This window comes from Poromitra crassiceps (genome assembly GCF_964638095.1).
Source record: "Poromitra crassiceps genome assembly, chromosome: 1".
Lineage (NCBI taxonomy): Eukaryota > Metazoa > Chordata > Actinopteri > Beryciformes > Melamphaidae > Poromitra > Poromitra crassiceps.
The window spans coordinates 30,985,907-31,009,388 of NC_139623.1; the positions used below are offsets into that span (position 1 = coordinate 30,985,907).

At 43.9% G+C, this 23,482-nt stretch overlaps 1 protein-coding gene across 1 annotated transcript in view; it reads left to right on the forward strand.

The window, feature by feature from the left end:
* ubash3ba (ubiquitin associated and SH3 domain containing Ba) overlaps positions 1–23,482 on the forward strand; it is a gene marked incomplete at its 5' end in the record, with an annotated part of 35,877 nt that overhangs the window by 7,116 nt on the left and 5,279 nt on the right. The window contains 11 exons of the mRNA XM_083634263.1: positions 13,065–13,118; positions 13,353–13,539; positions 14,169–14,367; positions 15,049–15,218; positions 15,990–16,198; positions 19,934–20,078; positions 20,360–20,480; positions 21,015–21,137; positions 21,918–22,010; positions 22,853–22,997; positions 23,089–23,195. Of these exons, the coding sequence (XP_083490389.1) occupies positions 13,065–13,118; positions 13,353–13,539; positions 14,169–14,367; positions 15,049–15,218; positions 15,990–16,198; positions 19,934–20,078; positions 20,360–20,480; positions 21,015–21,137; positions 21,918–22,010; positions 22,853–22,997; positions 23,089–23,195 (1,553 nt within the window). The remainder of the gene's footprint in view (positions 1–13,064; positions 13,119–13,352; positions 13,540–14,168; positions 14,368–15,048; positions 15,219–15,989; positions 16,199–19,933; positions 20,079–20,359; positions 20,481–21,014; positions 21,138–21,917; positions 22,011–22,852; positions 22,998–23,088; positions 23,196–23,482) is intronic.

Below are 23,482 nucleotides of genomic sequence, written 5' to 3' on the forward strand. Positions count from 1 at the left end.
TCCCCAATTGTACTTGGCCAATTCTCCCTGCTGTCCCGGTCGTTGCACCACCCCCTCTGATGATCTAGGGAGAGTTGTAGACTAGCACTTGCTTCCTCCGATACATGTGCAGTCGCCAACCACTTCTTTTCACCTAACAACGCGGAGTTTCAAAGGCAGGATCACGCTATTCCCCCCAGTTCCTCTCCCCCCGAACAGGCGCACCCCGACCGACCAGAGAAGGCACTAGTGCAGCGACCAGGACTCATACCCCACTGGCTTGCCACCCGGTGTGTCTGTACGGACGTCTGACCAAGCCAGTACCGCTGCCAGGAATTGAACCCGGGTCTGCACAAAGGATTGCATCGTTGTTGTCTTTTCCTCATTGAGAGAGTTTTTGTGAATTGTAACGCTCGTATTTGTTGCATTCATTTAAAAAATCTGCTCTTTTCTGCTATTTTATTCCATCAAAAGTGGCATCTTTTAATTACATCTACTGTATACTATAATGACAGGATCGTCTGTCTGCCTGTCTCTCTCTCTTATCTGTCCTTCGCGTATCTGGAGAACCGTTGGTCGGATCGACTTCAAACTTGGGGAGTGCGCTGAGGGTGACCTGATGGAGTGACGGAGTGTTTCCGTGCGATTGGGACGCGAAACACGTTCAATATTTGAACATTTGTCTTCAATACTGCAGTCCTTCAAGCTCCAGCTGATCTGGGGGTAGGGTCGTTGACAGTAAGTGAGAAAAGTAAACATAGGGTCATTGAGAGTGAATGGGGGTAAGTGAGAAAAGTAAACATAGGGTCTTTGAGAGTGAATGGGGGGGGGGGGTAAAGTAAACATTGATGTGAGTAAATGAGGGGGGGCAGCATCCCTCCTCAGGTACTAATTAAAAATGGTACTAATTAAAAATGTCTTGCAGCGGAGAGAGGGCAGCATGAAAGGAGCATAGTAGGAGAACATGTGTTTGTAAGCTGAATAAGCAGCATTAATATTCAAGTCTGTCATGAATAAAATCAAGGGGAAATAATCAGTAGAGCTCAGTGATCTTAGTTAAGTGAGATTTCTAAGAGATTTTAACGTGGCTATAATGGTAGGCTATAATGAGTCACACATTCAGAAATAATATCCTGTAGGGCCACGCCACTTCCGGGAACCCCCATCCTGTGTAAGTAGGGTTCCCAGAGTAAAACCTGGCCATTTTCACCACTGCTTATGGATGACCATCATCTGCTGCATGCCATCGAGAACCGTTGGTCGGATCGACTTCAAACTTTGGGAGTCTGCCCTATTGTGCAGTGCAGTGCCCTGTTTTCGTGCAATTCGGCATAGCGCCATTTTTTGGCAACATAAAAAATGCTGTTTATCTCAAGAACCGTTCGTCCGATCGACTTCAACTTTGGGGAGTGCACTGATGAGAACTCGACGCAGTGCAGTCCCGAATTTCGTGCAATTTGGCACAGTGCCACCTACTGCCACACAAAAAGTGGTTTATCTTGAGAACCGTTCATCCGATTGACTTCAACCTTGGGGAGTGCGCTGCTCGGACCCCGATGGAGTGCGGTGCCGCATTTCATGCAATTTGGACTTATTCCAGGACTGTCTGTCTGTCCTTCGCGTATCTCGAGAACCGTTTGTTGGATCGACTTCAAACTTGGGGGACTCACTTTCAGTGAGTTCCAGTTAAAAAAAGAAAAGGTAATTGCCTGAAGAATAGCTTCATAGGGCGTCCCCGGTGGCTTGTCTGGTAGAGCGCTTACCACAAAGGCCGTCGACCACGTATTCGAATCCGACCCGTGGTCCTTTGCTGCATGTCATCCCCTCTCTCTCTCGTCTCTCCCCACCTTTCCTGTCAGCCTGCTGTCCTATCCAATAAAGGCCAAAAATGCCCCCCCAAAAAACAATCTAAAAAGAATAGCTTCATACTGTATCTAACTAAATGATGCATTCATGAATACTGATTCAGTCCTTCAGTTAGCATTCATAAGCTGCAGACACAATAGTCTTTGGTACCTCACACGTCTCGTTATCTGCGTGTTTCTTCACACGTCTGTTATCTTAACTGCGAGTTTCATCCTGCTTCTTGAACAGAGACCGTTAACAAAGGCACTGTGGTTACTGGGCTCACTGACGCAGCTAGAGGAGATAGGGTTATGTACATTAACTTTTTTCCACTTCACACTTTTAAGTCTGCAGCCCTTTCCATTGTAGCCAGTGTTCATGTTAAAGTGAGGACGTTCTGTTCTTTCACAGCAGTTTCAGAAGTCTTATACTTGTCTTTAACACCATCAACTACAAGACGAACCTCAACCCAACCTGCTTTTAACGAATGAGGTGCTGAAAACAACACAATAAGCCACATTTGTTTGGTGCATGGAGCGCACAAGACATGGCAACATTTAACGGGCATACAAGTAACAATGTTGTGTTTGTGTGTGTTTGCTGCCCACAAGAACAAACTCTAAACTTGTATTCATAAGGGCCAAGAGGAAGTCGCCCATTTCAGGAAGTGGTTTGTGACCTTTACTGAGCACTGACTTTTGAGACAGCGCCGGGGAAAGGGGGGGGGGGGGGGGGTAGGTTGGGGGCGTTCACTCCAGCTGCATACAGAGAGGAAAAACTTTGTTCTATGGGCCAATTCTATGTCTTTGTCACTTTTAGGAAGGGAAGTAGTTTCATCTGGCAGACAGACACTACTAGCCTGATAACCCAGCCGGTCACGTGAACTCACATAGAACCAAATTAAATGTGAGTTCACGTGACCGGCTGGTTTACCAGGCTAAGATACTACTGGCACAGATGCTGCTGTCCATAAAACCTTAATGTTAAGTAGAGCCCGACCGATATGGGATTTTTGAAACCGATACCGATACCGATTTTAGGGAATAAAAAATTACCGATACCGATAATATCGGCCGATATTTTTATTTTATTTTATTTTTGTTTTTATCATCAAATGTTTATCCCCCATTAGTGCTAATCCCCCATTAGTGCTAATTTTTTATTTATTTATCCTGGTTGCTGCTCCACCCTCTGCCAATCTGGGGAGAGCCGAAAACTGGCTCCATGCTTCCACATGGGCAGTTAGCCAGCCGCTTCTTTTCACCTGACAGGGGAAGCTTCACCGGTAGGACATAGCACGTGGGAGGATCACGATATTCCAACAAGTTCCCCTCCCTCCGAACAGGCGCCCTTAACGACCAGAGGAGGCACCACATCAGCAACCCTCAAATATCAAACACTTGACAAAGATATGATTGAGTTGACATGAATTGAAATATGTGATGTAGGCAGGATATTTTACAGCTTATTAATAAACTCAATGCAATGAAACAGTAAACTTAACTGGGAATTTAATAATTATAAATAACTAGAAATACAAAAACACAATAGAACAAATAGTTAAGAAAAAATATCAAATATACACAACATGCTGTCCATGCTGTCTATAACTTATATATATATATATATATATATAAAAAAAAAAAAAAAAAAAAAATCGGCCGATATATATATATTTTTTTACCGATACCGATATATCGATAATCGCCAATATCGGCCGATAATATCGGCGGGCCGATAATATCGGTCGGGCTCTAATGTTAAGATATTTTATAATTTTGCTTTTCAACAGCTCTTTCAACGTGTATTGTTACATTATTTATTTTAATTCTTCTAAAAAGCTTTAAAAAGCTTTCAGGTTGCCCTTAGGAGCATTTGAGATGTTTAAGCCACTGTCATATCAGTCATATCAGGGTCATTAGATGGACAGGTTTTATAAAGTAAAGAGCTCTGCTCACAGAGGCGTCAGAAACAAAAACTTCAAAAGTTTTTTTGAAGGCTTACTCTTAAACTAAATTATTTTTAGTCACATTCTAGTCATTTTATAATTTTCACATTTCAGTCACATATACCTGTACTTCCCATTTCTCTCTTCTAGTGCAATCAACCTTCGTCTTCTGTAAACGTCTTCTGTAAACGTCTTTTTTAGTCGTCCTGGTTCCCATGGCAACTAACATGGCTCATTAAAGTCAGGGACCAAAAGATGAGAAGTTCATGACTTTCAAACCGAGTGAGCGGTCAACTTGTGAGTGGATCTATGATGGCCGGGGCTTGATTATACACTTCCAGGCTGCTGCTCTGTAAGTTTCCAAACTATTTTATGAATTTCTCTGTACTGGAGGGACGGGCATCACAGTGTGATGGAGAGAGTTGGTGATGTGCACTTTTGCTGCTCTTCCTAATGGCAAAACTCAGCCAATTATAATTTAATGTTTAACAATTGATTCAGCAAATTGATCCATCAGACGGACAGTATTGCTTGTGCTACATTTTCCAGGTCCAAAGGAAATGAAAACGGCCTCCAGCTGGGTGGGGGGGGGTCAATGTCTGTGTTTTTATTAAGAAATCAACATGTCCACCTCCCATAGTCATAACTCTCAAACGCTTCCTGCTCGTTCTTATGGTGCATCCTGGGACATGTCAGGAGTGTGTTTTCAATGAAATACTTTTGCTCGTTTTACTGTTGTTAGGCATGGCTAAAAATAACACCCATGCTGCAAGTCATGTTAGGTCTATAATAACACCCATGCTGCAACTCATGTTGGGTCTATTTATAACACCCATGCTGCAAGTCATGTTGGGTCTATAACACCCATGCTGCAAGTCATGTTAGGTCTATTTATAACACCCATGCTGCAAGTCATGTTATGTCTATTTATAACACCCATGCTGCAAGTCATTTTAGGTCTATTTATAACACCCATGCTGCAAGTCATGTTAGGTCTATTTATAACACCCATGCTGCAAGTCATGTTAGGTCTATTTATAACACCCATGCTGCAAGTCATGTTAGGTCTATTTATAACACCCATCCTGCAAGTCATGTTAGGTCTATTTATAACACCCATGCTGCAAGTCATGTTAGATCTATTTATAACACCCATGCTGCAAGTCATGTTAGGTCTATTTATAACACCCTTGCTGCAAGTCATGTTAGGTCTATTTATAACACCCATGCAGTCATGTTAAGTCTATTTATAATACCGCTCTCTCAAATCAAGCAATTTGGTTGGCTCACAGCTGTGGTATATTTAGCATATACCACAGTAAATATACCACAGTTAGAGCCACTCACTGTGTGAAGCAAATTGGAGTGTGTGAAAAATGAGGCGAGCACGACCTTTAGGTGTGGTATAATCATATACCACGGCCTGTCATGATCTATTGCTTAATTATAACACCCATGCTGCAAGTCATGTTAGGGCTATTTTCACAAAAACATGGATACTTTTCTTTAATCTGATGAGCTTGATGGACATGATTACCCAGTGAACGTTCAAACAGCATTTATTCATGCACAGTCCCTAACACACACACACACACACACACACACACACACACACACTTCCTTTAGTGATGCCACCCGCTGCTTGGCTCTGTGACACAAACCCTGTCTGACCACATGGACCTCTCCTCCACAGATAATGAAGTGAGATGATGTACACACTAGCTTTGTCATGATGGCACTGATTGAGTCTCTGCTGATTGAGAGAAGACTTTTGCATGAACAGCTTCCACAGCCGGACCAAGGCTTTTCGTGGCCCCAAAACACTACAAGCATACCCGACAAATGACTCCCAACATTAACAATGTGTAGAGCACAGGGAAAGGGCTTGTGGCCTTACTGTCCTGTGTTGGGCTTCCCAAGCTCACGTCAGGCTTGGCTGGCTAGACTGGAGCTAGGTCTCTCCTGAGCGCAGCCTGGTGCGCGGCTTCCTGCGCTCTTCTTGTGATAAGTGGTTAGCAATGTGTTCACTGGCGGCTTGTAAACAGGAAATGTTGATTGGGCCATAGAGCTGAGTCAGGGAGGGACCCTTGGGAGCGCATAGCTGTGAGCGTAAATGCGTGTGTGCAATGCAGATGTGCACAAGCATCTGTTGAGTTCAGCTTTAGATGCTTCTTACTTTAGGTTGTTCTACTTGGCTAATCAATCGGTTCAGTATCTTGCTGTGAAAGAGATATTTATGTAATAGATTTCTATCTAATGGAATCAAGCTCAAGTTCATTATCTGATGATCATCCGGCCTCAAATGATAACTTTCTTCTTTGGTAGCCTGGAAGATCTTCAAACTTTAGCAAATAGCTTTGCAATATAAACACTTGGTCAAAAAGAAGATTTACGTTGCAGATTATAACACACCAAAAACATACAACATGCAGCAATAATATTGCTGCTGTAATCTGTTGACAAAAGTATTGTAGGTTGAAATAGAAATAGAAAATGCATGTTATCATATGCGGGGGGGGGGGGGGGGGGGGGCTTCTGCCTGCATAAGCAGTTGATGTCCACATGAAATAAACGCCTTCATGCTCGATGTCTGTTTTCCTCCACCACTCTCTCCCTCTAACCTTTTCATCCTTGGGTAGCTGTGAACAGGAAATGCAGTTTATAAATAAATCATTCAGTTCCTGCTTAGCCTTTGGGCTGGAGTCTGGACACACTTATTTAGGACAGTTGATCTGTGACTGTTTCAACTGTGACTGATAGAGCCAAGTATTTTCTTACTGTTTTTTACAACTTTCAAGTATGAGCATCTAGGCTGAAAGACTAGATGGTGTTTGCCTCTTAAACTACAGCCTCTTGCATTACATTTTGAATATATCTCAAAACGGCTTTTAGGTTTTGCTATTATTTACTATAGGTATACTCCGTATCAGATGACTGTTTAAAAATAGCAAGGCATGATGATACTGTATCTACCAATTGATTTGACGCTGAATGATCATTTGTGGCCTAAAAACAAATAAGGGATTAAATAAAAGCCAAAATCTTGTATTATTTCAGCAAGCATGCTTACTGACAGATTCAGCCATTTATTTTAATAAAATTAGGGTTGGCACGATCGACGATGGCAACGACCATCGTCGATGTGCCGACCCCCATCGAAACTCTGAGCCTTCTACATCGGACCATCGTGATTATCTGTTCCAATTAAAATTGTGCAGATTTAATAATAACTAGTATATAATATGCAAAATTTCCTAACGAAAATTGTATTGTGCTTACTGTCCTTGCGACACCCCGTCCGTCCCCTTGCAATGCCCCCTGCCCATGAAGCCCCAATTGGCAATGTGTAGCTAGGACGTCTCTAGGCGGTTGCAAGGGTGTAGTAACTGGTTGCTAGGGTGTTTCCGGCTGGTCGCTACGGCATTTGTAGATGGTTTCTAGGGTGGACCAAGTAGTTATAGGAGGAGGGCCCATGTGACTGTGAGTAGAGGTGGGAGGAGCCAAGGAATCCAGGGGTGAAATAATTTTGACTGTAGACGCTACAGTTCGAAAGGTATGAACCAAAACGTAAAGAGGGCTGTTATAATAGGTATACTTTTTTAGATCACAGCAATGAGTAAAAGTGGGGCGAGCCAAGGAAACCTGGGACTTTAGAACTACGGTTCTAAAGTTATGGACCAAAGGATGGCTGTTATAGCGCCACAGTCATGTCAATCTGTGTCATTTTTAGGCCAGAGTAGAAGAGTTCTCTATGAACCTATGGACCCAATTTGGGAACAGTCGCTCTTATGGTTTCTGAGCTACAGGTACTTAATGTTGCTATAACGCCCCCTATAGGCGAAATGACACAATATTTCTTACACACCTGTACCAAGTTTGGTTAGGATCTGATGATGCGTTCTGGAGTTATGGGGATTTTTGTGAAATAGGCCCCACCCACAGAAGTTTGGAAGGGGATTATCGCAATGGTGCAGTCTTTTCAAAAACCGCAAAATCAGTGTTGTGCACGACAGTCCCCACATGATGTGTGCTTTGGTTGGTGAAGATCGGACACAATTTTAAGGAGGAATCGCAAAAAAAAACAGTTTTGAACAAAATTCAAAATGGTGGAAAATCTAGTCAGTAGATCATCAGTAGATGCGGAACGACCCAAGGAATCCCGGGAATCCAGAATATTGTGGACCCTACCGTTCAAAAGTTATGGACCAAAATGTGAAGAGGGTTGTTATAGTGCCAACATCAGGTCAATTGGTGTAATTTTTTCGTGGATAGTAAAATGCCCCTCTGTGAACCTCCCTACCCAGTTTGGTAGCTGTCCCTCATATGGTTTCTGAGATACAGCTAATTTAATGCAAGACTTTTCGAAACCCCATTCAAGGGAATGGGAAAAAACCTTGCGCTTAATCGCGGATAGCACCCAAACCACATGACGAAACTCTTAGCAAAGTCATAGCACACCTGTCATCAATGAGCCACACATTTTGAGGTGCCATGTCTATGTGGCGTGAAAAATGTGGAAGTTATTATCTCCCAAATTTTGTGGCAGATAGAATAATAATAAGTATGGCGGATTTTATAGATTGTTAGCAAGCACAATAAAAAAGGCCAACTCCACTCAACCGCGACACACGGATGACAAGCGGGCATTAGGGCTGGGTCGGTTTGAAAATTTTAAAACCGGTTCGGTATTGCCGTCTAAACCGGATCGAACCGGTATACCGATTTTTTTTGTAATTAATTATTATTATTTTTTTTATTATTTTTTTTAAGCAGGGCTCCCGAGTGTGGCCCATAACTGTCTGTAGTGCAACTTCAGTCCACCTGATAGCGATAATACACCTCTAAGCTGGTATTGTCAACCAGCAATGATACTGAATAAAAAGAAGCAGGACACCTGTGTAACAAACACACCCTGTATTTATTTCTCATAACTATTCAGCTCAACTTTTCTTCTAAACATCAAAATAATAAATGAAATAAGACTTCTGCCTATAGTGCAACTTGAGAAAAGGCTAATAAAAACACAAGCAGTGCAATCAGAATGGATTGGCTTACAGCTGAGCTGCCTTATAAACTTCAAAACTCACAAATTCACACAATATAGGGCCTAGGCATGGGTCGGTTTGAACATTTTGAAACCGGTTCGATATTCCCCCAAAAAACGTATAAAAGCGGCTGCAGTTGGTGGCGATAATGCACCTCTAAGCTGGTATGCTGCCAACCAGCACGAACACTGAATACAAATAAGCAGAACCTTTTAACTGTAACAACACACTGTTTTTATTTCTCATAACTATTCAGCTTAACTTTTCTTCAAACATCAACATAATAAACAAAATAAGACTTTTGCCTACTAGTGCAACTTGAGAAGAGGCTAATACGAACAATAGTGCAATCAGAATGGACTGGCAAGGTTTTTTCGGTTCGCACGTGATCAAACCGGTTTGGGCTCGTATACCGAACCGAACCGGTAAAACCGGAAATCGACCCATGCCTAGCGGGCATTAAACAAGCGTACCCTGTCCCCAGTTCAGAGAAGCAACAGAGCGGAGAGGAGGAGGGGGAGGGATAAGCAGAAGTCGGTTGTGTTGTGAAAATGTTAAGACAAAGAAGAAACATCATGTTCTTTCCTGTTTTCAACCCAATGTGAGAAACATTACAACAAGCCTAAACTGTGAATTCAACTCGCCTGTTTCCATGAAGTCGCAAGCGTACCCTGTCCCCAGTTCAGAGACGCGATAGAGCGGAGAGGAGGAGGGGGAGGGATAAGCAGAAGTTGGTTGTGTTGTGAAAATGTTAAGACAAAGAAGAAACGTCATGTTCTTTCCTGTTTTCAACCCAATGTGAGTAACGTTACTTACAACAAGTCTAAACTGTGAATTCAACTCGCCTATTTCCATGAAGTCGCTCCATTACATAGGCTGCTGCTGCTGCCGTGTTTCTATCTCAAAACTGAGCCCACACAAATCTAACGTTAGCCGCCAGTAATTCATCTGTGCGTTTTCTGCCAGCTAGTTAAATTCAACACACACATGTTGTTGGTCAGGATCTGTAATGTTAACGTTATTTGTTTTGCGCCTTTCAATATAGCCTACTGTTTCAGTCGCCTGGCTCTGTGCTGTTGCTGTAGTAGCCTATCCAAGCCCGCTCGTCTCTCATGACATGTAGAGCTCAGCTGTCCTGTTGTAAATGTGAACGTGCATTGCAGCGGTACCGGCGCAGCTCAACGACGATGCCATCGTCCATCGTGGTGTTTCACTGTCGATTGTGGAACCATCGCGATGGTCATTTGGTTGTCATCAACGCACAACCCTACATAAAGTACAACAGAGATAAGAACCAGCAATCTTGTGATGTTTCAGTCACATCTGTATTGCCTGTAATCCAATCATGCCTTCAAGAAGAAAATCCTCTCCTCCGTCCAGCCAGCCGGCCAGGTGGAGTCTCTGTGAGTAGGACGACTGTAGCCAACAAATTAATCTTTCTCAGCTTGTCTCTCTCTAAGTCTCAGGCCTTGTAGACACACCACTGGTTCATAATGTAGGGTTTTTTAATCAATGTGGTTTCTAGGGATGCACCGATATGAAAATTTTGGCTGATACCAATACCCGAAGTAATATTGCTGTTATGGCCGATAACCGATATGTACCGATGTCGATATGATCTATATATTAATATTATTATTATATTAAAACAAGTTTCTATGATCACATTTCGTACATCCTGAAAGACACATGTAAACACTGTGGATTTGCCCATTGGACCGATACCCAGATATAAAAAATTACTAACATCGGCCGATACCGATATGCTTGCCAATATATCGTGCATCCCTACGGTAGTAATTTCAGGCAATAAATCAAATAAAATGTATTATTGCATACAAAGTCTGTCATCTCACAATTGAAGGTCTGTGCAGAGGGATCGAGCTTCTCTTCCCCCCCCCCCCCCCCTCTCTCCCTATCTCTCTCTCTGCCTCTCCCTCTCTCGTTGTACATGGTGTGGGCCTACTACTGTAGGCGAGCCATCTGCTGTGGTGCTGTGCTCGGTCAGGGCACGGTGCCCCGGGGTTAGGGGACTTTGCTGTATGTAGGACCCTCTCAGTGGGACAGATTTAAAAATAGCTCATTGAGTGTGAACACAGTGGCACAACGCGCCGCCCTGTCATTTCATCACAAACGGAGACGCGGCCGACACGTCCGCTCTTCACAGTGAATCGAGTCGGTACAGTGGGAGCACTGTAGGCTCCACTTCCTGTATTTCCCTTGCAGATTACTATTGCGGTTATCATGCTTCTATTTCCATGTTTTTATTAGTGCTGTTTCAGAGAAGTGGCAAGCAGCATGGTTATCTGTTAGAACAGCACGACAGGAGGAGTGTGGAGGTTTAGTTTTGATTATCTCGTGGCCCGAGTGACTGGGCGATTAATTCTCGATGGCTTGAGGGAATGCTTTGTTTTCACACATAAAACACAAAGAACTTGAATGAAAGAGAAGGGATTGCATGGCGTGCCATAGTAATCTGCTTGGCACACTTAAAATGCCATGATGGAGTTTTAAAGGTTAAATGACATAGGGATGTGTGGTGACTCAAACTGCATCAAACCATTGTGGGACAAATTTGTTCTTTTTCTTCTGTTGTTTGATGAATCACCAGAACAATCAAAGCCTGTACTGTTGACTAGCAGCAAACTAGCATAGTTCACCCAAAACACTTTTTTTTTTTATATGTTATTCATCCTCGAGTTGGTTGTCAAAATATTACCACAATGTATATTCAGTTTACATGAAATAGTTAATTAGCTTCAATAAATGACTTTTCATATTGTCCTCTCAAGCGTGACATCGTTTCTCGGCCCAAATAAAGGATTCTGGATCCCGTAAAATGACTGCCTTTAGCTACATCCGATGCTAATGTTAGTTTCAAATTTCAAGGCCTATTTCTTTATTTGTTGAGGCGGATTCTGATGCTTTGAAGCTAGATATGTAGCATTCCAGAATTTAGTGGCATCCTTGGTCAATTGCCCCTGCTGTCCCGGTCATTGCTCCACCCCCTCTGCCGATCTGGGTAGAGTAGTCGACAAGCACATGCTTCCTCCGATACATGTGCACTCACCAGCTGCTTCTTTTCACCTGACAGCGAGGAGTTTCACCGGCAGGACGTAGCATGTAGGAGGATCAGGCTATTCCCCCCAGTCCCCCTTTCCAGAACAGGTGCTCCGACCAACCAGAGGAGGCACTAGTGCAGCGACCAGTTCACATACACTTAATCCTTAATTCCCACCCACAGACACGGCCAATTGTGCCTTTATGATCGTCCGACCAAGCCGGAGGTAACCCGGGCGGACAGCCCTATATTGGGAGCGTTATGTTGCGGATGTGGTGTTGATGTATGATCATCTTACTGAGAGGAAGCTTCAAATAGTTGTTGATACTAGAAGCCGGCTTATCCATGTGCTGATCGATTGCAAGAGGGGCAGAGAGGTCCGGTACTCTTTGTTTTTAAAGTGCTTTAGAATGATGGTACAATCACATCTAGATACTCTGGGTTACTGCTCCCAACGCTGAATCAGTGAGTCCCTTCAGAGGCAGCCTGTGATAGCAGAGGTTTTATAAAAAGACACTAATTAGATTTGAAGCACTCAAGAGTAATGGAATCAGCTCTGCCTTGTTTTAGAAAAAATGTCCAAAGATGTTGGACTTGAAAAAATGACACAGATAGATGTCAGAGGATTTTCAGATGTGTATAAATGCTGCCTATTCTCTTTTTTCCTATTTGCTAATACAGAAAGCATTAATAATGTTTTCCATAACTTCATCGTGGCAGATTTGGGGCGTCTAATTCTGAGGAAAGTGGAATCGACATGTTCCAGCATTTGGCTGTTGAAATGATTCACCAAGACTGTGAGCTCATTTGCTGCCAGAAATCGTTTCCTCTCTGACTGTGGTGATTATTGAACATGATAGTTGTCACCCAGCCCTCTAAGAGCAGTAGCTTACCATCTAATACACATAGTTTGTACTAATTTGGCCATGTTAAGTATGCATTGAATATAATAATTTGCATACATTGACTGGACTGAATGCAATTTAATTGGTGATAGAACCACATATTTCCAAACAAACAAAACAATTTTGTGTATTCACTGTCTATTCATAAACACCTGATATGAATGAATGAATACTTGATGTAATTTTAATGCTTTCCCAGGATGTTTGTTTGTTCATTATGACATGAAGAGAAGACTCCTGAAGAGAGACTATTGATTTTGTGACTCTCTCTCTCTCTGCAGGCTGAAAGCGCTTGTCTCAACAGGAAGCAGAAATGTTCAGGCAGCTTGTGACTGGTGAGTACAGAGACACTCACAGTTATTTATTAATGCATGGACTGTGAATGGCCAGGTCTGTCATAGTGGTAACCATTGCATCTGATGAAGTAGGTCCTAAAACTGTGTGGACTTTTGTTGCTGTGCCATTAAAGCTCTGGTGCCCTCTGCTGGACGTTGCCAGTGCTGCCTCCTATTTGTTATGCGTTCTCCCTCCCCGGCGCTCACTAACCTGGGTTCTGTCTGTGGGTCCAGGCTCTTCTCCCATGTGGATGACCCGTTTCTGGATGACCCGCTGCCCAGGGAGTATGTGTTGTACCTGCGCCCCAGCGGCCCCCTGCTCCACCAGCTCACACACTTCTGGCAGCAGTCCCGCCTCACGTGTGGCAAGAATAAGGCACACAACATCTTCCCCCACATCACCCTCTGCCAGTTCTTCATGGTCAGCGCCACCTTATTCTGTCTGTGGGAGTGTGTGTGTGTGTGTGTGTGGGGGGGGGGGGGTATTTTTGTCAATGTCCCTCCCTGCAGAAGGAGACAGGTTAGGTATTTAAATACAGTGCATAGGCACTTAGGGTGGTTATTATGTAACCATATGCATAAGTGCTGTGGTGTTATGCATAATGAGCTGAGTCTGTGTGTGCATCCGGTGTCAAATGAGACTACTTGCTCATCACAATTTCACAAGCTCTATATCGATATTATATTATTTACACTTTATAATGACTTTTTTAAATAGTTGTTTACATTCTAGCGAACCAATGCCAAAACATAATTCTGCACAATCATACTTTGTTGTCACTGAACTTGTATTCATTACATCATCGTATCGTGGTTGCATCGTATCATATCGAATCATATCATATCATATTATCCCATCCCATCGCTAATATGTATTTCAAGACCTAACCTATGTACTGTCTATGTATACAGTATGTAGGTATATAAATGTACATGTATATGTATACATTTGTATTATACTTGTTTGTTGTAATGACATATTCTGGTATAGCTCATACCTGGGTGTTTGTTTCATGCGTGTTGATGCTGAGTTTTCTGCCCTGTGCTCAGTGTGCAGATGGGAAGGTGGAAGCTCTCTGTGACGCTCTCCAGAGCACCATGGCCAAGTGGAGGGGTGGCTTCCCCATGCCCCTCCCTCTGGAGCTCTACACCTCCTCAAACTTCATTGGCCTCTTTGTGGAGGAACAGGTGGCTGAGGTGCTGAAGAGCTTCGCCGCCGACTTCGCCACTGAGGCAGCTGCTAAAGCAGGTTGGACCCCCCCTCTCCTCCTGTGTTGCACTTTAGTTGGATATTTATGCTGCATTCCATTTGCACTGGGAGCTACGAATTTCCCAGTTGAATGACGTCACACCTGAGTTGACAGTAAAACAGACGGAAAACCAGCCAGGGTTAGCTCTAGCCAGGCTAGCCATTGTTAGCAGTAAGTAACAGTGGATAACAACGCATGACGTGGTATTTTGTGCAGAACTTAGACAGTACTGTGTGTACAACTGATTTAATGAGACACAAATAAGACAGATGTGCTAAAAAGCAGTGTATTACTACAGCATTCACTACTGTTGAAGTGCAGAGCTGCCATCTTGCATTTTGAGGTTAGGGTTGGTGAGGTTCCCCCAAGTTCAGACCAGGAAATCCCAGTTCAGGTGACGTCAACTGGTAAATTCCTAGTTCCAAGTACAACTGGAACATGACATTAGATCATGAAATGTGGAGACTTCTGCTGTACAGTAATTGCAATTACACCTGCTACTTGTTTGTGGTTGTTGGCTGAGCAATAACACCAGATGATACATTATATTTATCATTCTTCTAGCTGTGGGGAGCCCCCATCAGTGTCAAGGAAACAATGCATGATATTGTGTCAAAAGGTTACTGTGTACGGTAGTCTGTGTGATGCATCCCATATCTCTTCTTTTCTCCTTTGTCCAGATGTTCATGTGGAGCCCCATAAGAAACAACTTCATGTCACCTTGGCTTATCACTTCCAGGCCAATCAGCTGCCAATGTTGGAGAAGTTGGCCAAGAACATGGATGTCTCCTTAGGCTGTGATTGGCTGGCTGTGCTCTTCTCCCGGGATATTCGCTTTGCTAATCATGAGGTACACTTACCCCTGTGCCTCTAAAATCACAAGTTAATCTCTCCATATAAGTTTAAACACATATTTAACACCGGTAAATTCAATTCGATTTTTACCATGCTATCACATAAGGATGCAGTAAGTGACAATTTGCTAAAATTGGACTCCCATTACTATTGGAACATCAAAAGCAAACCAAACACCAGTGAAGTTTGTATGTCCACATGATCCACATACAGTAACTCACAGCGAGTTAGCTAGTGTAGCTCCATGTCCAGGGTCATGCAAATGTAAACACACTTTAAAAAACTATGGTTTTAGTGAAGATTTGTGCTAAATACTAGTGGAAATATAGGTATTTTCGACTTCTTTTGGCTTCAGAAGATTTGGATTATGATACATGAACTGTATGGAGACATTTTATGGTCATTTTATGCCCTCTTGGAACTCTAAAGAACCAGTTCCCAGCCATGTTGGTTCTTTTGGAGAAGACGGACATGGCTCTATGTTATGTGGACATACAAACATCACTTGTGTTTTTCGGCTGACATGTAGGATGAGTAGACAACATTTTAATTTTGGGTGAAATATTCCAGTAAATAAATACAGCAATCAGAGAAACATAATCATTAAGTGTGGACATACATACAGTGATGTTTGATAATCATTAAGTGTGGACATACATACACTACACAGTGATGTTTAATCTTTGAGTCGGATCTAAAAACATCACACTGAAATGACAAGAGCCAGTGTAGTCTTTGACCGTAGCGTGACCTCTGCCCCCTCCAGACGCTGCAGGTCATGTACCCGTATGCGCCTCAGAACGAGGATGAGCTGGAGCTGGCACCGGGGGACTTTATCTTCATGTCTCCGGTGGAGCAGAGCAGTGCCAGTGAGGGCTGGGTGTACGGGTCCTCCCTGGGCACGGGGCTGTCTGGCCTGCTGCCCGAGAACTACGTCAACCGTGCCGATGAGTGTGACACTTGGGTCATTCATGGGTAAGGAAAGGAAAAGCATGATAAGTGTGATGCCTGGGTCATCCATGGGTAAGGAAAGGAAAAGCACGATGAGTTTGACACCTATCCTTGGGTAAGGAAAGGGATGAGTGTGACACCTGGGTCATCCACTGGTAGGCCCGCGTGATTTCGAATCGCACATAGGTTACGCAAAAACCACGCCCTGTGCCCGCCTACGCAGCAGTCAAGCGCCGGGATTGGCCAGGAGCAAGTCTTTTGTCTTCTTTTGACAGCTGGAATCTCCCACACCACAACCACTGCACGGCACGCAGCCCAGCGATTTCATGAACCAACTGAATTGCTCTTGATAGCGGACATTGAAATGAATTATTAGTGTATTAACGTTAACGCGCTAATGAAAACGTAACACACAAGCTTTTCAAACAAACATTTCCCACACACCACAAACACTGTGCCCAGCCCAGCGATTTTATTTACCAAATTGCTCTTGATAGCGGACATTGAAAATAAATTACTGTAATAACGCCAATGAAAACGTAACACAAGCTTTTAACACACAATCGATTTTTAAACATTTATTTCAAAACATCATTGTAAAATTCAGGCCTTTAGCCAAAGCTTCAATAACAGAGCTCAGCTGACAGTTTAACCTGCAAATGAAAAATATAAAAAATATAAAATTAAAAATTGCCCCCCCCCCGTGCTTCTCACAGGAATGGTGTCCCTGTAACAGAGAGCCCAACATGAGCATGAGCGCCTGGCCAATCCCGGCGCTTGACTGCTGCGTAGGCGGGCACAGGGCGTGGTTTTTGCGTAACCTATGTGCGATTCGAAATCACGCGGTAGGCCCACGTTCACACCATACGCCGAAGCAACGCTCAACCTATGCTCAACCTATGCTGAACCCACAAGTTTCATTTCGGCGTCCTTGTTAACAGGCGAGGCCGTTCACACCAGCCGCGTGCGTGCCTTGCTCAAGCCACGCTCAAGCCATGCTCAAGCCACGCTGAAGCGATCGTTCAGGATTCAGTCCTATTCTCCAAGCGTGAAGCGTGAAGCATGAAGCGTGAAGATGCCAGGCATGAAGTCAATGGAAGTTGCGGACGGGGTCAAGGCGCGCCGAGCGAGGCGCTGAGGAAAAGAGAGTGCTTCTTGTGTGACCAGTTAAGTGTGAGCTCAGCTTCAGCGTGGCTTTAGCTTCAGCTTCAGCTCTGCTTCTGTTAAGCGCCAGGTGTGAACAAAGGGTAAGGAAAGGAAAAGCACGATGAGTGTGACACCTGGGTCCATGGGTAAGGAAAAGGATGAGTGTGACACCTGGGTCATCCATGGGTAAGGAAAGGAAGAGCACGATACTCAGTCAACACAAGCCGTACACATAATAAGCCGGCGGAGAGCACTGATATTGGCGGTGGTGATGTTACAAAGTCCCTGGCGATCTATTCTGGGAGGCACCTTTACAGTTCAACACACACAATTGAAGGGATCCTCCTTGACTCCACTGAAAAGAGAATAAACTTCTCAACCTCTTCCTTGACTAAACCTCCGACCGGGGCTCCTTCACCCACATCACTACACTGCTATGCTAGCGCCTCACAGACAGTGATAATATTACAATTTCATCCAGTTCCCATCAGAGGTTGCATTAGACTTTCTCGTTGTCTTCATTTTTTTTAAATGATGATGAAAGTAGATATCTTTACACAGAGCGATGCATCCTCGGATTTAAATAAACGGATAGGCTGCAGCCACACTGATCTGTGATGTCCGTATGTCTCCGTTGATTTCTTTGTTCACTTCAAATCATTTTCAAAGACAGCTGTCAGTTGTCCGTGCAGCACTGATGATGCGTACGTCTCCAGGAGATTTCCATATATTTTTATGGACAGAAGTTCAAGGGGGTTGATCTTTTTCTGGATGGACGGATTCGTCACCGTCCAATAAGAATTGAGGAGGCATTCCGACGTAGCCCACTGAACAAAAACAACCCAATGGACAGAAATCGATCTGTTTATAATTCTGTCCATTTTCTGGTGGATCAGTGTGGCCTCTGTTATGGCAGAAACACAGCCATAATGGAGCTGCTTCATTGAAACTAGTTTAATTCACTTAAATAATAATAATAATAATACATTTATTTTATATAGCGCTTTTCAAGAACTCAAAGTCGCTTTACAGAATACATGGGTCAAACATAAAACATAACAGAGACAGACAAAACGCAGCCAAACGCGCCAGCGTTCACTCAACCGGAGCAGGGCCAACCTCTGAACATAAAACATAACAGAGACAGACATAAAACACAGACAAACAACAAAAAGAAAGGAAGGAGAGGGTAGGACTGTGCGTGCATGTCCATGTATGTGGGCCCAAGAGTCATTGAAGTTATAGTTATAGTCATAAAGAGTTATATAGAGCAGGGTGGATGGAGTGGGCCTCAGGCTGCAGAGCAGGGTGGATGGAGTGGGCCCCAGCCCCAGGCCACAGCTAGCAGAGCAGGATGGTGAAAGCCCAGGCCACAGCTAGCAGAGCAGGATGGTGAAAGCCCAGGCCACAGCTAGCAGAGCAGGATGGTGGAAGCCCCAGGCCAACAGCTAGCAGAGCTGGATGGTGGGTGGTGGAGGCCCGAGGCCACAGCTAGCAGAGCTGGATGGTGGATGGTGAAAGCCCCAGGCCAGCTAGCAGAGCTGGATGGTGGATGGTGGAGGCCCCAAGCCACAGCTAGCAGAGCAGGGTTGGTGGATGGTGAAAGCCCCAGGCCACAGCTAGCAGAGCTGGATGGTGGATGGTGAAAGCCCCAGGCCACAGCTAGCAGAGCTGGATGGTGGATGGTGAAAAGCCCCAGGCCACAGCTAGCAGAGTGTCACCCTCCATAGTTTGGAGAGAATGGGGTGTCTCTGGGTGAAGCATGAGCCGTCAGGGAATCAGTCATAGGCGGCTGTCTCTGCTATGGGAGGGGGCGGCTGTCAGCCTCTGGCTCTGCTGCTGCTGGACCGGGCCCCGGGCTGGAGCTGGAGCCGCTGCCGGATCCGGACCCAGCTCCCTGGGCTGGCTGCTGTCCGATAAAGGGCCTTTCCACCAGTTGAACACATTGTTTTATCACATTGGGTTGAAAATGTGAAAATAGGAAAGAATGTCTAGTCCGCCTGTCATGTAATTTGTGCATTAGTTTAATGTTGTCAGGCGTCCCGGTTGAGCGCAGTTTCCCATTTGTAAGCACTGTGTGAGTGACCCAAAGGTCCAAACACTGCCCAGTTGGGAAAAAAAACCTTGGTTATGGTTATGGTTATTGTTATGCTTTAGGGCGTAGCTCAGGAGGTAGAGCGGGTCGTCCACTAATCGCTTTGGATAAAAGAGGTCGTGGTTCGATCCCTGGCTCCTCCGGTCCACATGTCGAAGTGTCCTTACTCCTTGGGCAAGATACTGAACCCCAAATTGCTCCCGATGGTTGTGCCAGCACCCTGTGTGGTAGCTTGCCACCATCGGTATATGAATGTCTGTGTGAGTGGGTGAATGTTCCTACTCATTGTAAAGCGCTTTGGATAAAGGCATTATATAAATGCACGCCATTTACCATTTAACATAAAACAAACCAGTAACGTTACTTCAAATAACACAAAGGAAACAGCCTGTAGAAGTCCATTTCCACCACTGAACAGACGGTTTGCCTGTGTTGTTCGGCTGTGCCGTAATCTGTCAATGATGGAGAATATTTAGTTAACGTGACCCCTGTTTCCCACATGTTTCTCTGATCCTCAGGTCTCACTCCTTTCTCAACTGTGCCTCCCCATCTAATTCGAGCAGTATTGTGGGCGGGTTATTATTTGATGGGCAGCCTGATGGCAGTCTGCTTGACAGCTTTGGGGATCCACCTGGCCTGAGCAGCCTCTGTCCACCAATACAGGTACAGTGCCCTTATATTACGTGACTATCTATGGTTTCTTAGCATTAACAGTGTGCCTCTGAAGCATCAGGAGTGTATTTTAAGTGTACCCATGTTCTACTAAAGTGTGCAGTGCTTTGACATGTTCCCGGTTGCAGCATAGCAGCAATTACTGTGTAGGCTGCTAGCTAGAGATAGTAATAAGAAGAGTTGTGCAATTCACATTTCCAAAGCCTTGTGATTTCTGCCTCATGGTTGAACTGTGATCAGTTGAAATGGTAACAGTTCCAACTTTCTCTTAGATGTCGAGGCCAAGTAGCCAGTCTTGCCTGTCCAAGAGGAGCCTGTTTGTGTGTCGCCATGGGGAGAGGATGGACGTGGTGTTTGGGAAACACTGGGTCACTCAGTGCTTTGATGCCAAAGGTTGGAGAATATGTGTGACACAAGACACCTTTGATCTTGTACTATATTGTCGGCTTATATTATTCACTTTACCTTTGTTCTTGTACTATATTGCTGTGGCCCACCCTGCAGCTCGCCGAGCAGGCCCTGCAGCTTGCATACACAGGCCTTGCCTCCTCTTGTGACATCACTGATGATGTCACAATGTCTATGACATCATCAGTGCCTATGACATCATCATAAGATGATTTTGCTCTTATGGCATCACTATGACATCATCAGTGCCTATGACATCATCAGTGATGTCACAATGTACCCTATGACATCATCAGTGATGTCTCATCAGTGGGACAAAAATGTAAACAAACAGACAGAGATTGCCCACTTGCCCCTTTTATATATATAGATAGATGCACAGATAGATAGATAGATAGATAGATAGATAGATAGATAGATACTGTAGATAGATAGATAGATAGATAGATTGTAGGCTTGTATTAGTCACTTTCCACTTCTGTTCTTCCTTGTTCCTAAGCTACTCATTTGTCTGTGTAGGCCGATACATTCGCTCTAATCTCAACATGCCACTCAGCCTGCCAGCCAGAAGCGGAGGTTTCCGGGATTATGATAAAGATTGTCCACTTACTGTGTTTGGCTCCACCCAGGCCCGTCTTGTAGGTTAGTAGTACCATTTATTTTTATGGGCTTTTATGTATGTGTGGTGGGGTTCTGTTTCAAACAGGTGAGCATCACTCATTATTATCTATTTATTTTACTTGACTACAGCCCTAGCCCTAATACAACAATAGTGCCACCCTCAGGTGCATTTCCATTCAAGAATAAGTCCAGTAATCACAGTTCTCAAATCATCACATGCCCAGAACAAATATCAAAACCATCATTCAGAGGGGAAAATAATAGCCGTTGGTTAGTACTCAACAAAAGGGTTTACAGCACATAATTCCTCATTATGGATGGACCCGTCAACAATCATTATCAGCAGCCACATTTGCCTAAATATCCAAGAGGAAAGATGACCATTACAGAAATAGTTTGTTACAACACAACAGCAAATCAGACTCAATGATGTTTCAACTTTTTTCTCAATTTTTATAGACCTACATTATTATAACATTGACTGGAAATTAAATTTGAGGCATAACCACAGTCTACCATTGCAGAATTAGCCTACAGACAGTGTTTCAGTAGAAAGTATTGCAACATAATGTTTGAAGTCAATATTAATGTAAAACTCAAAAGATTATGTCACAGTCACACATCATATTGAAATTTAAATATGATAAGCCCTCTCCATATTGGAATGGGATACAGTTTTTGTGGTGATGTGGCAACATTGAAAACCTCACTTATACATATATTATATAACATAACCAGGTGTCTATCTATCCAGCTCATATTTGCCACATTGTTGTCATTGTAATCTTGTGTTCTTCCCAGGTGAAGCCTTATTGGAAAGCCATGCAACAATAGACTTTGTTTACTGCTCTCCCTCGCTGCGCTGTGTCCAGACTGCTCATCACATTCTGCAAGGTAGGGCCGTCATGCTCATCACCATCATAGTAACACCTCGACCAGAGTAACAAAGTCATGTTCATCATCCATTCGTGCTCTCCATCTAGTATTTTATGGCTGTGTTTGAAATTGCTATCATTGAGAGTGATAATGCTGCATCTTTTTGCTCTGAAACCATGTGTATTTGGATCTCAACAGGATTAACCTAGTTAAATAAATACGAATAAATTCAGTGATACCTAGAGGCATCACCAAGAGGCAAAACAGCTGAGAATGCTAGGAAGAGGTTTGATAAAAGCTCTGTCCTTTTCTCCCCTTCCATCTTTAGCCTCATCTTGCTTCCTGTTAACACTGTGCAAAAGCATAAAAATCCAAGCATCAAAGCCATCTGGATTTGATCAGATACAGGCCTGACCATGTTAAGCAAGTTTAGGCACAGAAGATCAACAGTATTACTCTCATAACACCAAGGACAAATCCCATTTCTTATTTCTACCCCTACCCCTTGTTTTCGAGTGCCCTTCCCTTTTCCACTTTCCCCTCGGAACAGCGTTACAAGGGGTAGTGGTTGAAATATTTCCCTATATAATGGGACAACCTTTCGAGACCCTGATACGTCAACAATAGTCAGGCAGATGCCACGGGTTTGTTGCTGGACATCAAATCTATTTCATAACACACTTTCAAATGTGCCTCTGAAAAAGCTATGTTTGGAGGGCTTTATAGCCCTACCACTTCGACCTAGCCTCTATCCCAACAAGAATCGGGACACCCTACCTACTCCTACATGTGAACCCTACCCTATTATGAAATATTTTTGACATGGTTCCTCGCTTTTTCTCTGGTTGATTCTCCAACAGGTCTGCAGCAGGAGGGAAAGACAAACATCCGTGTGGAGCCTGGATTGTTTGAGTGGACCAAGTGGGTTTCAGGCACATGCTTACCTGCCTGGATCCCCCCAGCTGACCTGGCTGCTGCTAACCTGAGTGTGGACACAACATACAGGTACACAATATACCCACTTTATTATCTATAGACTGCTGGCTGTAAGGTTGGGGATTTAACCTGTGGACCCGATCTGTCCCGTTACCCCCAGACCTCATATGCCCATCAGTAAGTTGGGGGTGGCGGAGTCCTACGACACGTACATCAGCAGGAGCTTTCAAGTCACCTGTGAGATCCTGGAAGAGAGCAAAAACCAAGGTAAAGTTTGATTGTTGATGTTATGACCTCAAGGTCTCAAATGAACTCCAAATGCCGGTCAAATGTGTTTTTGATGGATAAATCACCAAGCGTTACTTCCCACACTGGCCACCATACCCTCTCTGACCGTCCATGAGCCAATCAAATCATACCCTCTCTGACCATGAGCCAATCAAATCAAATCAAATCAAATCAAAACAATGGCTCTGTAGACTCTATCAAAGAGGTTCTGGCTGAATCCAAATGTCTGGGCTTCACTGCACTTGGAGAGTGCAGACTAACAGGCT